General features: G+C 40.4%; 1 protein-coding gene across 1 annotated transcript; it reads right to left on the bottom strand.

Moving 5' to 3' along the window:
* Nucleotides 1-1,181: 1,181 nt before the first annotated feature.
* Nucleotides 1,182-17,214, bottom strand: LOC113015514 (protein NLRC3-like). Its single transcript, XM_080297558.1, has 10 exons — nt 16,345-17,214; nt 16,162-16,260; nt 15,917-16,021; nt 14,099-14,177; nt 8,950-9,178; nt 7,044-8,811; nt 6,777-6,950; nt 6,287-6,442; nt 4,689-4,741; nt 1,182-4,526 (listed from the first exon to the last, which is right to left on the bottom strand). Exons 1-10 carry the CDS (start codon nt 16,431-16,433, stop codon nt 3,955-3,957), a joined length of 3,324 nt encoding a protein of 1,107 aa, XP_080153684.1. The 5' UTR covers nt 16,434-17,214; the 3' UTR covers nt 1,182-3,954.
* Nucleotides 17,215-17,539: the final 325 nt, after the last annotated feature.

Genomic DNA, 17,539 nt, shown 5'->3' with positions numbered 1-17,539 from the left:
TCAGTGAAGCTTTTGCTACTCAAATAGGTTCCATATTACTGAACTGTGAATATAGCAAATGTGGAAGCTCTAACAGGTGCTATGATATAATTTTCCGTGTTATTTGGAATTGTATTTAGTTGGATTGAAATAGTCCCTGAGCCATTTCTGGGCATCAGGCCATCTTTTGCCCATTTGGGCTTTAAAGGAGCTTTTGTTGCTCATCAAATTTTTTTATTGTACAGTCTGTGAACTCTCACCACGAGATGTCAATAGATTACAGATTGCTGTCAACTGAATTCTGGTTTTTGTAGGCCTCCTAATTCAAGTGCCTGTCCTTGCTACATCGCTAGTACATCTTTGCTATCGTGGCCCTTGTAGGCCACTTACATGGTTTAGTCAGCCAAGAGAGAGCAAAAATATCAAATTAAGACACCATAATGGCCAGTGAGCTAGTTTATTCTAATGTTTAAGTTTTGTTGGTAGGAGGTAGCAGGCAGATGTTTCTTCCCTGCATCTTCAGCTTGTAGAATGAGTTCTGATTGTCATTGTGCTCAGGTAGGTTCCATCTGGTAACTACTGGGACATTTGATTCTATTACTGGACTTCTGTGCAAATCAAAATTTGTCCATAATGAACACTGTGTTCAAAATTAATGATGTCCATGAGTGCACATTGCAACAGGACATCCTAGGTCACAAGTCAATTATTTTGTGATCTCTCCCCTCTTAGACTGCTCCTCTCCTTTTTCTGTGTAATTACTGAAGCCCCTGCATTTCCCTGCTTCAACATAAATCCTCTAAGTGTGAAAATAAATATTTCCATTCTCTGTGGTTCGTGTTTGGATTCTGCAATTGAGTTCACTTGTCACTGGTTTTGGTTGTTCATGATGAGTGTACTACTAACATTTAATTTCAATTAAAATTTCTACTTTAAGTGTGTATTTTGTCGAGAACGCCAAGAATGCAATTAAACTATAGGTGTGTTTCCACCCAACACAACCTGACTAGCAGTGAGAGAGAGAGGAAGAGAGAGGAAGAGGGAGAAAGAGAGCGAGTGAGTGAGCCAGGGATGGAGAGTAGCCCATCTGGCTACACTGACATCATGTAGTTTATCTTATGAACACAAGTAATGCTTTGAAATGAGATGGGAACAGAAGAGTATAGCTTCTTTAACAATGGCAGAAATGAAAAGCAAAGATCTAAAACATGAATATCATTCAGACTTTTATTTACTGTTTCCACAGTTTTCAGTGGCTTGAACTAAATAAAGACCAAATGTTACATAAACACAAGGAGTTCATTACAGGTATGTGATATTTTCCCAACATAACTCCAAAGTTAACCGTATCTAAATATTTAACATCACAATTACCCATCAAATCAATTATATGTCACAGAAAATAAAGAAGTATATTTAATGAAGCCATCGGTGGAGCGGGAGGGTGGCTTGCTGGGCTTAAGCCTGGGTCATTTTTTCGGAAGCCTTTTGGAGTGTAATTTGTTTCATAGTTAGATGCCTGACTGACAACTGTATAAAACAAAACCTATACACACAATATTTGAAGCACATAGCGCACAGTCGTAAATTCCCCCTAATTTTGGTATGAGCCGAGCTCAGGCACTAGGTGACTGAGCACAGCACTTACGCATGTGAGGGAGGGGGGAGAAGCTGCTGCCTGCGAGTTTGCTGTAGGAGAAGTGCAGCCAGGCAGACAGAGGAGAGCTTAAGTTTGACCAAGTACCAAAGCAAATCATTTGTACTTTTACAATGTAAATATGATGTTGTATCACAAAAGATTGATATCAAACTGGTTACTTGACCCATATTAAGCTACTTGCTCTTCGAGTGAACCAACAAATGGTGAAATGAAAAGCCGAACAACAACAATGCTGTTTTTTAGAGAGTCTTAGCCAGTGTTGGGTAAGTTACTTTAAAAAAGTAATTAATTACTAATTACTTAGTCAATATTGTATTTAAATACTTATCTAATTACTGTGTCAGAAAAGTAACTTAATTACTAAATAAGTAATTTAACTAAATACTTCTTAAAATAGCTATATACAATGAGTGGGCAAACAATAGAAATTAAACTCTTTAAATAATAAATAACTTTTTATAAAGACAGAGACTCTACAGTACGCAGCGGTAGCATCTCTTCCACAATTTAGCCTGCAATCATTTTTTTAAGCTCACCTTCAGACGCCTTTCGTGCTTAAGTAAAATCAACCGCGTTGTTATCCATGGATGATGAACAAGGATCACTCAGAAGTGTTCGTCTATGCTCTCGTGTCAGGCGCTTCGGTAGATTACTCGCGCTATTAACAGCGGCCGATAGTTTTTTCTCCCCAGCACATAGCTTACATATTACTGTAATATTCTTGTCTGCTTGTTTCAGAAAAGTGAAGAGACGGGAATATTTCCATTTCATAAAACAGCCACTCTCTTCAGCCGAGTCCGACATCTTCCGCTTTAGAATATGACTATGCAGCAAACTGGTGCAAAATAACGTGCAGCTGCACTACAGCGATGTTAAAGCGGCAGAGTTTACTTCTACGTTTAGAAGACAAATTATTGAAATTAAACAACGATATTCAGCGAGTTTAATTATTTTACAATGTAACGCAAGTACATTGTAAGTAACTGTAATTAAAATACCTAAAAATGAACAGTAATTAGTTACTCTGCTTTTTCAGTGGAAAAGTAATTTAATTACAGTAACGCGTTACTTAGTAACACATTACACCCAACACTGGTCTTAGCTTACATGTGTGTTTATTTCATATTTTCAGTTGTTACCCTCTATGGCTAAATAAAGCACTCTAAATCGGTTTCAGTTATGTACTGATGAACACAACAATGGCCATAAGGAGCTTCTTTCAAAGAAAAAACTCAGGTAGATGTTATTTTATATATTATGCTTTGTATGCTGTTCAATATTTCTATATTTCTATGCAAAACAAGAGGAATTTCAATACACAGCATTATGTTCACAGGTGAAACCAGACATTTACATACACTTAAGGGAAAAACAAGAACTTTTTTTGCTGTTAAACATCAATTTAGAGTAAACTTGTTTTGTTTTAGATAAATAAATATTGAAGCATCTTTTGAATTAGTTAAATGTCAGAATAAAAAGAGAGGGCTGTCTATTTTTTATCACTTTCATCAACTTTAGTAGTACATATACACTAAGTTTATTGTTAATTAATAAGAGTTAATAAGAGTTTAAGAAGCTTCTGATAGGTTAGTAGAGGCCATGTGATTAAATTGGTGGCACACCTGTGGATCCATATAAGGCACCCCCAAAACACAGAGCCTGTTTCTTTGTCATGGGAAAATCAAGAGATATGAACCAAAACACCAGGAAAAGTATTGTGGACCTCCGTAAGTGTGGCTCAATTTTGAATACAATTTGGTGCCATTTGCAATTACGAAATACAAACAATTTCTCTCTTTACTTTTAAATTTAACAAATATCTTTTTTTATATTTTTCAATCAAAAAAATAAACATTTAGTCTGATTTGATGTTTTACAATTTGAAAAAAAGATTCTGGTTCTGAGTAAATTGGTGGGAATTGGTGGCCTAAAGTAGTCCTGAATTCACTGTGAATTAACTATTGTAGTCCTGTTTTAATTCCAGATCTTTTTTGAACATAACTCAAAACACACTTCCTGAGGGCAGATGGCCCAGGACTTGAGTGGGCTCAAAACTGGATTGTACATGGCAGACAGTTGGTGTAGTAAACCTACCAATAACAACATACCAATATTCAATGTGAAGCTTTGAGTGTAAAAAAACAGAAAAAAAAACATGTGGATCCTGAAATAATTGTAGCTTCCACCTTTAAAGGGCTGAAGAGGAAGATGTTTACAAGGAATCATTTAGAATATTTACAACTGACTGATTATCTGAAACTGTGTTTCTGACTGAAAGAGACAGACATGTACAGACTGAACTATCTGTTTAACAGTCAAAGTGTTTTTCTAACAGGAGGACACTCTGTACACTCAACTCGGCACAGACACACTGAGGAACCAGGAAACCAGACTGTAAATCCAGGATAAAGATGTTCAGTGAATGTGGTGTTGAAGGTGTGGAGGTGAATCAGAGTGTCAGAAGAGACTCTGTAGAAGGACAGAGTGCCAGCAGGATGATCCACATACACTGCTACTCTGTTAGAGACAGAGGAGGAGGATTGCAGATATGTTTCTGTGTTACTGTGTAAGACAGAGTAACCCTTAACATCAGAGCAGAACAGAGACCAGGACTGATCATTCCTTCCAAAGACAAAGGCATTGCTGTCTCCGTTATTTGAAATTCTTCTGTAACTCACCGATATATAAACCTCTCCTTTCCACTCAACCTCCCAATAACAGCAACTGGTGAGACCATCTTTACATAGAAGCTGACAATCACCATCAAATCTGCCTGGATGATCAGGATATGACTGATCCTCCTCCACACGTGTCACCCTCCTGTTGTTATCAGACAGTTTGAGTTTTCTGTGTACTGTGTTTTTGTCGATTGTGAGTTGACAGGAATCTGATGGAGAGAACAAACACAGTCCAGCTGCAATTATTGATCCATCATCTGTTCATTGATTGACACTTTGATGGTGACAGATGTGAATGAGTGATGTGACAGTTTGAAGATGGTTGAATGTGTGCTGCTTTGTTTTCATGAATCACATTAAAACACACTTACACTTCCTCAGACCTGGTCTCAGCCATTGTTCTCCAGCAGGCTCCAGAATGACCCTGAAAGGAGGAGGGGGGTCAGACCAGCACAGTCTCTTTCAGCATGCACACATGGACATTACATCACTCTCATACTTTTAGACACTGATAAAGGAAGAGCCAAGATTTTCAGATATACACTTTAATCCATATGTGTATTGAAGAGCATTTCCATCCATCCATCCATCTTCAACCGCTTATCCGAGGCCGGGTCGCGGGGGCAGCAGCCTAAGCAAAGAGGCCCAGACCTCCCTCTCCCCAGCCACCTCCTCCAGCTTATCCGGGGGAATACCAAGGCGTTCCCAGGCCAGCCGAGAGATATAATCTCTCCAGCGTGTCCTGGGTCTTCCCCGGGGCCTCCTCCCGGTGGGACATGCCTGGAACACCTCACCCAGGAGGCGCCCAGGGGGCATCCTTGTCAGATGCCCGAACCACCTCAGCTGACTCCTTTCGATGTGGAGCAGCAGCGGCTCTACTCTGAGCCCCTCCCGGATGGCCGAACTTTTCACCCTATCTCTAAGGGAGAGGCCAGCCACCCTTCGGAGGAAGCTCATTTCCGCCGCTTGTATCCGCGATCTCGTTCTTTCGGTCACTACCCACAGCTCGTGGCCATAGGTGAGGGTAGGGACGTAGATCGACCAGTAAATTGAGAGCTTCGCTTTTACACTCAGCTCCCTCTTCACCACGACGGACTGGTGCAGCGTCCGCATTACAGCAGCTGCAGCCCCAATCCGTCTGTCAATCTCCGGCTCCCTTCTCCCATCACTCGCGAAGGGAGCCGGTGAAGAGCATTTCATGTAAAGATAAATTTGTATGACCCTTTAGTTCCCCGACTCATTACTTTTAGGGAGGTGCTTCAGTCAGTAGAAATAATCCACATGTGCCATTTATTAGTATCACATGTTAAAAGAAAACTCCCGCCTATAATATTTTCCACATTTACTTTTTTCTCACTGCGTGTAATGAACTTTGGCTTTCTGATATCTGCCCAAAATAAAGTTAGTGTTCAACAGTGCTCTTTTTCTGAGTTTAGGAGATAAAATCAAAAGAGGGAAACAAGAAGGACATGGAAATACAGAGCAATGGGGCCAACGTGACACCAAGCAGAGGAAGACAGAGGACATACTGTAAGTACACAGAGGATAGCGGATGGAAAACAGGGGAGAACACAGCTGGAACAACAGAACAGGTGAAACAAAAATAAACAGTCAAAATAAAACAGGAAGTATAATAACTATGAACACAAACACTAAGACACAAAGGTATGGCACTGGGAGAAACAGACGTGGAACAAGACTGACTGTGGAGAAAGAAAGGAAACACCAAACAGAGAAACAGTATTGCTCTCTTTCAAAGAAAAGAGAGCAATACCAATGCTAAATCTCTCTCTCTCTCTCTTTCTATATATATATATATATAGAAAGAGAGAGAGAGAGAGAGAGAGAGAGAGAGAGAGAGAGAGAGAGAGAGAGAGAGAGAGAGAGAGAGAGAGAGAGAGATTTAGCAAAGAAAAGAAAATCTTCTCTATTAGACATAATCTTTGGCTACAAACAAGTCTCTCCATACCTGAGAGTTTCCTGACTCGATTTCTCAAGCAGAGTCACTCCTGCATCTCCAGGATGATTGTAGCTCAGGTTCAGCTCTTTAAGACGTGAGGAAGGGGAGCTCAGAGCTTTTGTCAGCAAAGAGCAACCTTCTTCTGTGATCATACATCCTGACAGGCTGCAGAAACATTACATACTCATAAAGAAGTGTGGTGCAGTGGACTAATAATATTATTAATAATAATAATAATAATAATAATAATAATAAATTATTATTGTTGTTATTATTATTATTATTATTATTATTATTATTATTAATAATAATAATAATAATAATAATAATAATAATAATAATAATAATAATAATAATAATAAAACACTGAAGGTTCTACTTTACAGAAGTAATAATAATAGATACTTTGATAAATTCCAGTAGACACATTCCCTCATAGCCTGACTCAATGCAAACCAGATTTTAAATCACCATAATTAAAACATTTTAGAACCCTGACCGGAGTGTTTCCAGTTCACAGTGTGGAGATTCCAGTCCTCGGCACAGCACTTCCACTCCTGAATCCTTCAAGTCATTGTTGCTCAGGTCCAGATCTCTCAGACTAGAGGACTGGGAGCTGAGTACTGAGCAAAGAGCTTCACAGCTTATCTCTGAAAGGTTGCAGCCACTAAGTCTGGTGAGACATCAAAAGAATCTTGAGATATTGTTTTTTCTTTGCTAGTGAATATATAGCAGTGTATTTAAAGCAAAACAGTTTAAAACTTACAGAGCTTTTTCAGAAGCTTTGACGATAGGCAGCAGCCTCAGAAGAGCCTGCTCTGAAGCAGAGTATTTCTTCAGGTCAAACACATCCAGGTCATCAGATGACAGTAGGATAAAAACCAGAGCTGACCATTGAGCAGGAGACAATTCATTCGTAGAGAGACTTCCTGAATTCAGGGACCTTTGGATCTCCTCCACTAGAGAACGATCATTCAGTTCATGTAAACAGTGGAACAGGTTAATCTTTTGCTCTGCAGACAGACTCTCACTGAGCTTCTTCTTGATGTAATTAATTGTTTCCTGATTTGTCTGGGGACTAATTCTTGTCTGTTTCAGTAGACCTTGTAGGAGATTCTGATTTGTCTGCACTGAAAGACCCAGGAGGAAATGCAGAAATAAATCCAGGTGTCCTTTTGTGCTTTGCAAGGCCTTGTTCACAGCGCACTGATAGAAGTGATTCTCTGTCTGGGTGTTTTTTTGTTGTTCTTCCAGCAGATTGACTCCAGAATTGATGAAGGTCAGATGGACATGAAGAGCAGCCAGAAACTCCTGAACACTCAGATGGACAAAGCAGAACACCTTGTCCTGGTACAGTCCTCTCTCCTCTTTAAAGATCTCTGTGAACACTCCTGAGTACACTGAGGCTGCTGTGATATCGATGCCACACTCTGTCAGGTCTGATTTATAGAAGACCAGGTTTCCTTTCTGCAGCTGATCAATAGCCAGTTTCCCCAGAGACTCAATCATCTTCCTGCTCTCTGGATTCCAAGGTGGATCTGTCTCAACTCCTTCGTCATACTTGACCTTCTTCACTTTGGCCTGAACCACCAGGAAGTGGATGTACATCTCAGTCAGGGTCTTGGGCAGCTCTCCTCCCTCTGTGGTTTTCAGCACATCCTCCAGAACTGTAGCGGTGATCCAGCAGAAGACTGGGATGTGGCACATGATGTGGAGGCTTCGTGATGTCTCGATGTGGGAGATTATTTTGCTAGCTAGTTTCTTATCACTGAATCTCTTCCTGAAGTACTTCTCCTTCTGTGGGTCAGTGAACCCTCTGACCTCTGTCACCATGTCAATACAATTAGCAGGGATCTGACTGGCTGCTGCAGGTCGTGTGGTTATCCAGAGGCGAGAAGAAGGAAGCAGTTTCCCCTTGATGAGGTTAATCAACAGCACATCCACTGAGGTGGACTTTTTAGGATCAGTTAGGATTCTAGTTTTGCGGAAGTCCAGAGGAAGTCGACACTCATCCAGACCATCAAAGATGAACACAACTTTAAACTCTTCAAAGCTGGAGATTCCTTCTTGTTTGGTTTCAATAAAGAAGTAATGAATAAGTTCCACCAAGCTGAACTTTTTCTCTTTCAGCACATTTAGCTCTCTGAAAGTGAATGGAAATATGAACTGGATGTCCTGGTTGGCTTTGCCTTCAGCCCAGTCCAGAGTGAACTTCTGTGTTAAGACTGTTTTCCCAATGCCAGCCACTCCTTTTGTCAGCACTGTTCTTATTGGTTCATCTCTTCCAGGTGAGGCATTAAAGATGTCTTCTTGTGTGATTGATGTTTCTGGTCTGTCTGGTTTCCTGAATGCTGTTTCAATCTGTCTGACCTCATGTTCATTGACCTCTGCAGTCCCTCCCTCTGTGATGAAGAGCTCTGTGTAGATCTGATTCAGAAGGGTTGGGTTTCCTGCTTTAGCGATCCCCTCAAACACACACTGGACCTTCTTCTTTAAAGCACATTTAAGTTTATTCCGGCATATGCTGGGAATTTCTTAAAGAACACAGAGAGGATATAGCCTTGAAATAAAAACATCAACAAGTTCTGCTTTCAGAAGTAGATATATAATATGAGATCGCAAATGTAATGTTATTCTACTACCATTTTAAATATTTAGAGTAACCCTCTTACTGCTCTCCAGGTGATCAGCCAGCTCCGCTTGCTTCATCATCCTCAGGAAGTGCAGAGTGAGCTTCACAAATGCTTCTCTGCTGCTGTTCATCTGCTTTTCATTCTCAGCCTTCAACAACTCTTCATCCTCCCTATTACTCTCTAAGCATTCTGGGTAATCTGGACCCAGAATGTTCAGAATCTTCTTCAGCTCAATCTTTACAAAATTAACAATGTTTTCCTCCAGCAGCTGGAATAGAATAGAATATGAATGATTCAATCAGTGTGAAATCATGAAGTGAATCATCAGATCAATGTTGGATACACTGGACTTCAGCCAGAATGTTTCCAATAAAAATATCATATTTTGGTGTCTCTCAAACTAAAAAATAATGCCTAAACAATGGGGTGTTGGTTTCATTATATACTACTCCATTCTAAGACAACAGGTTGCTAACTAAAACTATAATATAATTTGAACTATACAACATATAAAATGCAATCAGAATTTCCCTTCATGATCACTACTCTTTCTCGTAATTTGACTTTACATCCTAGTAGTAGGAAATCTCTTAAGTAATATTTTTAAAAATCAACAAATTAAAATACCCTCAAATGTTTCCATTTCCTTTCCTTTGCTGTTGAAAAATGCTGTGACTTTCAGAAGTCACACCAGTGAAATACTAATTGTCATGGTCCTGGGTCAAGGACCCAGCGTTTTGTGATTATGATTATGATTATTATTATTTTCTCATGTTCTAGTTTCATTCTGATTTTGTATTCTGTTAAACTGCCTGGGAACTTCCTGTTTTATTTTGTAGATCCATATGTGACATCATTGTGTTCAGCTTGCGTTTCCCTGTCATCATGTGAATTAGGATCAGCTATGCTTCCCTCCTGTGTGTCATTTCCTAATTACCTTGTGTGTGTATATATAGTGGGCGTCGGTCTGTGCTCAGTGTGTGTCATGTATTTTTGGTTTGTCATTAGTTTTCCCCAGTCTAGGTTTTTGCTCATCATTTTCTGTTTATGTCACTCTGTAAATAAACAGTCACTTGCATCACAGCCTTAGACTGCATTTTGGATCCTTTTCCACAAACACCACCTGGCAGCCGTGACAATACAAACCAACCTGAGTCTGGACCCAGCAGACTCAGGCTCTTTCACAGAGGAGAAAATTGCTCACACAGCTATGGGATTACTGCCGGGCAGTCATCCACGCCTTGGACACTCCAAAGAAACCCATTCAAGTCGTCTTCTTGGATGCCTTCCTGTCTTCCACTGTTTTTCCTCAGAACTTCCTGGATGTCAGGGAGCTGGTTTGTATTATTAAGGATTTAAGAGCGACCTTCAAGTTTGAACTGTTTGGCATGGATGGCCCAGGCAAAGAGGATTCTGTGGCCTTCCTAAAGACTCTTGCCACTTGGTATTCCCAGCACCAACGGGCAGTTTCCCCGTCGCTGGTCACTGCTACACCACCCGACACTTCATCCCGGAAAAGATGGTGCCCCCACCGTCATCATCACACAACTCCTCAACTCACTCCTGTGGCTTCAGTTGGGACTGCTGACCACAGACCGGCAGTGAAAAACATCACAGTGAGCAAATTGGACTCTGTGGTGCGTGTACAGGACACTGGTTGTGTTGTGTCAGCCGTGACAGTAATAACTTTTCCATAAGCTTTATTGGTGCCTGTGGCGGTTTCTGGTTTGTGGCTAGCTGCAGGGTGGGTGGGTTCAGGGTATAGTGTCATTGGAGGCTGTCTCACACACCTAACCCCATCATATAATCATGTCTCCCCTGTTTAAGATGTTGTCGGGACCTGAGAAGGGGGTTGTGTGTGCTACAGAAGCAGAGCAGCTGGAAAGCTGCACTCTGGAAAACTAGACAATGAAAGATGTTTAAAGCTGCGATGCTGCTGTCGTCAGGTCCTTCACTGCCACAGTGTCCTAGAATCTTAAGTATGGTATCTCAGAATATTCTGAGTAACTGCTGAATTTCACATTTCTCTAGCTCAGACATGTTGGCCTCTAAATAAATTCATTAAATTTCTTTTGTGAACTGAGGTGGAATAACTTTCCTGCACTAATGCCAGTGCTGTACAGTGTCGGGGAGTAACAGAATACATGTACCAGTGTCACATACAGTGGCTTGCAAAAGTATTCGGCCCCCTTGAACTTTTCCACATTTTGTCACATTACAGCCACAAACATGAATCAATTTTATTGGAATTCCACGTGAAAGACCAATACAAAGTGGTGTACACGTGAGAAGTGGAACGAAAATCAATACAATAAATAACTGCAAAGTGGGGTGTGCGTAATTATTCAGCCCCCTGAGTCAATACTTTGTAGAACCACCTTTTGCTGCAATTACAGCTGCCAGTCTTTTAGGGTATGTCTCTACCAGCTTTGCACATCTAGAGACTGAAATCTTTGCCCATTCTTCTTTGCAAAACAGCTCCAGCTCAGTCAGATTAGATGGACAGTGTTTGTGAACAGCAGTTTTCAGATCTTGCCACAGATTCTCGATTGGATTTAGATCTGGACTTTGATTGGGCCATTCTAACACATGGATATGTTTTGTTTTAAACCATTCCATTGTTGCCCTGGCTTTATGTTTAGGGTCGTTGTCCTGCTGGAAGGTGAACCTCCGCCCCAGTCTCAAGTCTTCTGCAGACTCCAAGAGGTTTTATTCCAAGATTGTCCTGTATTTGGCTCCATCCACCTTCCCATCAACTCTGACCAGCTTCCCTGTCCCTGCTGAAGAGAAGCACCCCCAGAGCATGATGCTGCCACCACCATATTTGACAGTGGGGATGGTGTGTTCAGAGTGATGTGCAGTGTTAGTTTTCCACCACACATAGCGTTTTGCATTTTGGCCAAAAAGTTCCATTTTGGTCTCATCTGACCTTCTTCCACATGTTTGCTGTGTCCCCCCCACATGGCTTGTGGCAAACTGCAAACGGGACTTCTTATGGTTTTCTGTTAACAATGGCTTTCTTCTTGCCACTCTTCCATAAAGGCAACTTTGTGCAGTGCACGACTAATAGTTGTCCTATGGACAGATTCCCCCACCTGAGCTGTAGATCTCTGCAGCTCGTCCAGAGTCACCATGGGCCTCTTGGCTGCATTTCTGATCAGCGCTCTCCTTTGACAGCCTTGTCTTGGTAGGTTTACAGTTGTGCCATACTCCTTCCATTTTTGAATGATCACTTGAACAGTGCTCCGTGGAATGTTCAAGGATTGGGAAACCTTTTTGTAGCCTAAGCCTGCTTTAAATTTCTCAATATCTTTATCCCTGACCTGTCTGGTGTGTTCTTTGGACTTCATGGTGTTGTTGCTCCCAATATTCTCTTAGACAATCTCTGAGGCCGTCACAGAGCAGCTGTATTTGTACTGACATTAGATTACACACGGGTGAACTCTATTTAGTCATTAGCACTCATCAGGCAATGTCTATGGGCAACTGACTGCACTCAGACAAAAGGGGGCTGAATAATTACACACACCCCACTTTGCAGTTATTTATTTGTAAAAAATGTTTGGAATCATGTATGATTTTCGTTCCACTTCTCACGTGTGCACCACTTTGTATTGGTCTTTCACGTGGAATTCCAATAAAATTGATTCATATTTGTGGCTGTAATGTGACAAAATATGGAAAAGTTCAAGGGGGCCGAATACTTTTGCAAGCCACTGTATTTAAAATGCAAAATATGAGTAACTGTATTCCGTTACAGTTACCATTTAAAAAGGTGGTATTCAGAATACAGTTACTTTGTCGAAATAAATGGATTACACAACGGTCTTTTCCTGTTTCATATGTTAGGCTATACATTCTTTATTTTGTGAGTGTTACAGGCATAGCCCTAAAGAATGGAGCCTCATGGGCAGTGTAGTCCGTGCTATAGGGAGAATGGACTGCCATACCGCTTACGTGTCTGTGAGCGCGAGGGAGGGAGAAAAAGGAGAGTCAAAAAGTACGAGTTGTCACCAACCAGAAACAGGAGATGGAAGCATATAAATACAATAATAACGACTGCAGTCAAAAAGATGGCCTAACGAGCCCAGTTGTAAGTAAGCTATTATATAGTCTAGTTGGAATTGATATGGCAAATAACCTTCAGTAAAAGTAATAAATCACACAGCAATAGTACATTCATGTAGTTGTGAAAAGCATGATACTATATGAAGTAATCCAAAGTATTCAGAATACGTTACTCTCATTGAGTAATGTAACGGAATACGTTACAAAATACATTTTGAGACATGTATTCTGTAATCTGTAGTGGAATACATTTTAAAAGTAACCTTCCCAACACTGGTGCTGGATTTTGCTAAAGTGAACAGAGACACCTTGCGTGTATAAGAACAAGGCATATAAAGTGTGCTGTGTTTTTAAAACCAGTGCCAAAAGTCTTCACTGGATTTTATCATAGTGCCCTCCAATCTGGCCACCAAAGACAAAAAGTGTCTGTACTTCTTTAAGTTGCTTGAAGACATTTCACCTCTCATCCAAGAAGCTCCTTCAGTTCTAGGGTCAAATGGTGAAGAGTCCCAGATTTAAGCCCTGTGGGAGAATCCCCTCAAGAGGGACAATGGACTCCCTAATTATCCTCTACCTAATCACATGAGTCAAGGTGTGAAAATGGGTGTAGTCACAATCAGCCAAAGTTTTGGGTGAGCTCATTGTGAAACCAGCCCCACCCTACCAAATGATTCCTGAGGTCAGATGGCCCAGGATGTGAGTGGGCGTTAAGGTGTATGGGAAGAGATCTCAAAACTGAATTATAGATGGCAGACAGTTGGTGTCGTATGCAACCGCCACTGTTCAAAGATGGTTTTTCACAGTGGACAAAGATGACTTCTTCCACTCCGCTTTCAAATCATCTGTCTACTCTGTCCAAAATGTGAACACTGGAAAGAGTTCACTCTTTCGAGGGCTTCAATCTGGGACTCTCCACCATTTGACCCTAGAACTGAAAAAGCTTCTCGGATGAGAAGTGAAACATCTTCAAGCAACTTAAAGAAATCCAGACACTTTTCTTTCCAAGCTCCTCAGACTACTATGACCTGGATGACTGAGAACCTTCACAGGCACATCCCCACATCCCATTCACCCACCAATCTGAGCCATGGTCTGAGTAACCCTCACACCCTGTACAGACCCTAAATATGGAGTCCAGATGTGCATGATTCTGCCAGTCAGACTGATCTCTGGCAACCTCTGAGCTTTCCTGGTCCACTCTGTGGAGGAATCATGAAGAATTAGTTTACATCAGGTCTGTTCATACAGAGTCAACCACAAGCTAAACGCTCATGAAGTGAGGTCTGAATGTGAGCAGTGAATCAGATGATTCCCTTTAGTCGTAAATTTTTACTAGTCCTGATAATGCCATTGATAATCAGCAGCTCAGCCTGCAGCTGTTTGAAAATGTTAGCTAAGCTTAGTTTTGTCCTGACAGCTTTCCATTAGTTTCAGCTAAAATAAAAGCCCTTCTCTATCTGTATGTATAACTGGTTTCACAGCTCACCTTCCAGTTCTCAGAAAATGTCTATGTTTGTAGTCAATTATTGTACCATTTCTTCTAAATATGTTCTAAACATGTTATAAATGTCTTGAAGAGGCATATTTCTGTCTAATGTATGTTTTCAACATACAACTTTGTCTCCTCGTGATCTAATTCCCTTTTACATTTGTTTTAGCTATTACTGTCAAACATTTTCCAATCACCCAAGATAAATCTGAATTTATCTTGGTGAGTTTGTGGTATTTTTAAGTTTTGTACATTTTTGAAATGTTTCCTTGTTGTTGTTGTTGTTGTTGTTATTGGTTTTATTTCCTCAGGCGATCTTTAAAGTGGTTAAAGTTATCTGGGTTCAATTTATTATCCTAGCTTATTTGTATTGTTTGTTTTAGTTTACTTTTCATTCCCTGTGTAAAGTCTGCATTTCTGTGTTCTGTATACTGTTACTTCCTGTTTTATTTTGGCAATCTGTCTTCTTTCAGATTTAGTTGTATGTTTCTTCCCAAGTGTCTCCAATATGGCCTCATCTTCTCTTATGTATTTAAACCTTTAAACCCTCGTTTGTTGTGCCCCCCCCCCCCCCCCCAAACGTAATGCTGACGTTTGAAAGACGTCAGCATTAAAACTGTTTTTGAAGCTGGGTAACTTACTTGTGTGATCTGAGCAGAACCATCTGCAACTCAATGCAAAGACTAAATACTGGGGTGTGGACATGAGGAGGAACAGAAGAACCAATGAGAACTATTTCTATTGGGTCTGTGTGCAGTCATTGGAAGATGGCAAGTGCCATGTTCAGACTGACAATAAGCTGGACTTCATTAAAAAAAAACAAAAAAACACAGAAACACTCTTCATTCTATTTTCTGAGATTACTGAGGTCCTTTGACATTTGCTAGGTGATGCTCAGGATTTCTTATGAGTCTGTTGTGGTCAGTGCCAGTCTCTATTCTGCTGTGTGCTGGGGCTGTAGACGGGGGTTAGTGGATAGCAAAAGACAATAAACTAAGCTTGACTGAGCTTGACTCTCTGGCAGGCATTTCACAAAGGATGACACAAATGGGAGTGATTGACAATCTTTCACATCCTTTCCATTTCATGTTGGAAAGCACATTCAGGAAAAAGCTCATTCCACCAGTGAATGCTACAGGAAATCATTCCTGTATGTGTCCATCAGACTTTATAACTCCTCATTATGACTTGTTTATATTGTACATAGTATTGTTGAACTTTGAAATATTAAACTGAATATTGTAGTTTGACCACCATCTTCTGCTACAGCATTGGTTCCTTACACTTTAACTGCTGTGTTTTTAAAACAAACTCCATCGCACACCACTTTAAACATGAATATAGAAATGTGTGTGAAACAGATCTGACCTGACATTAAACATGTCAGAGACTATTCAGTCAAACTGTTTAAATAAATAAAGTCAGTTCCAACATTTAGATACATATTACCTTTCTGCAGCCGAATGGTGTCCTTCCTTAAAACCTACAGGGATATACATTGACGAGTCACTTTTTAAGGACACACAGCTGGGTTCAGCTCCAGAAAAATCTGGTCTGCAATGGAGCCCGACAGAAAAAGAGAAAAAAAAAGTTAACAGTTTCTTCAATTGATTAATTATAGTTTAATTTAACTGAATTACAATTTGTCCCCTGGGATGTTTTTCAGTCCAATCTAAACAATGAGAAGCACTTACTCTGCATTATTTGATGCTGCTTTTTGAAAATCTAAAATATTCGCTTTTGACCAGTCACTCTTTAAGGACACACAGCTGGGTTCAGCTCCAGGTTGGTTCCTGTGAATAATGATGGAGCAGTGATGTGAGTGCTGAGCTGTGACATGGAGAAGAGTCATGGACAGTTAGAGATGGTCATCTCACCTCTGAGCTGTGGTCTGGCTCTCATGTTCCCCACACAGAGTGGTTTTAGAGGGAGGGACTCCCTCCTCTCTGTCCTCACACTGATCCATGCTGCTGAATTCACATCCACATCAGCTCACACACACTTTCTACCTTCACCTTCCGAGGAAACACAAATCATGCATGTGCACATCAACTGAAATCCTCCTTTCCATCATGTGTGCTGTCCAAATATCAGCTGCTTCTTTTCTGCTTCCTCTCAGTGTCAGCTGAATGCAGTCAGACAGCAGTGTGAGGCAGAGGAAGCTGCCATCAGCGGCTCTACTTCTACTATCAGTCCACTAGATGGAGCCATGAAGCACACACGATGCATTCACTGACACACTGATTCACTCTGACTGGAAGCTTCAGCTCATTAATATTCAGTCAGGTCAACACATCTGAACATTTTCAAACATTTCAGCTGATCCATAATTCATAGAGGATCAGCAGAGTTAAAAGTGGGGAAGAACTTGGCATTTAAGAACATTTAAGCATTCAAACATAAATATTGAACACATTAACTGAATTTGTAAGTAGGTGAAGTAACTGTGAAATGAGGAAGTACTGAAAAACATACTTCAAGACAGCACTAGAAACATACAGGAGAAAGTTACAGAATATAACATTTTAGTAACTGTTTCAAAATAAATTACTTAATACCTCTAATATCTTGACCATAGTATGAGTTCATATTCTGACTTTCTGTTCACACTCACACACAAGATGTCAGATGGATTGTTGGTCAGCTTCCTTTGTTCACACCTTCCCAATTCCAGATTTTTCTCTGTTAGTTTGAACTATGAAGCAAATTTTTTGCTGTTTCTGCAGGTAAAAAATGAAAGATTCCTTACTGTGTTACAGAGCTTCAGACTGAGGCAGTAATGTGATCCCAAGTTCAAGAAAATGAAGTGAAACTGTAAAAAGGAAAGAAAGACCCAGAAAGGAGCTGACACAGGACTTGTCCAAAAACTGAACTGATCTGTTTTTGATTATCTGGAAATGTCTGATCAGAGTTTTATTGTTTAAAATAAATAGATAAAACTAAAAAAACACAACTTTCCTGTTAATCAACTTAACCTCCAAAATGATCTGTTTTATATTGTAATCTGACACTTTGAATTTACACTGGTGTCACTGCATATTAAAGAAAACACTGTAGTTTAATTTGAGCTGT

The sequence above is a fragment of the Astatotilapia calliptera genome, chromosome 23 (assembly GCF_964374335.1).
Source record: "Astatotilapia calliptera chromosome 23, fAstCal68.1, whole genome shotgun sequence".
Lineage (NCBI taxonomy): Eukaryota > Metazoa > Chordata > Actinopteri > Cichliformes > Cichlidae > Astatotilapia > Astatotilapia calliptera.
The sequence above is the reverse complement of the archived record's forward strand: the minus strand, read 5'-3'. Positions and strand labels throughout refer to the sequence as shown.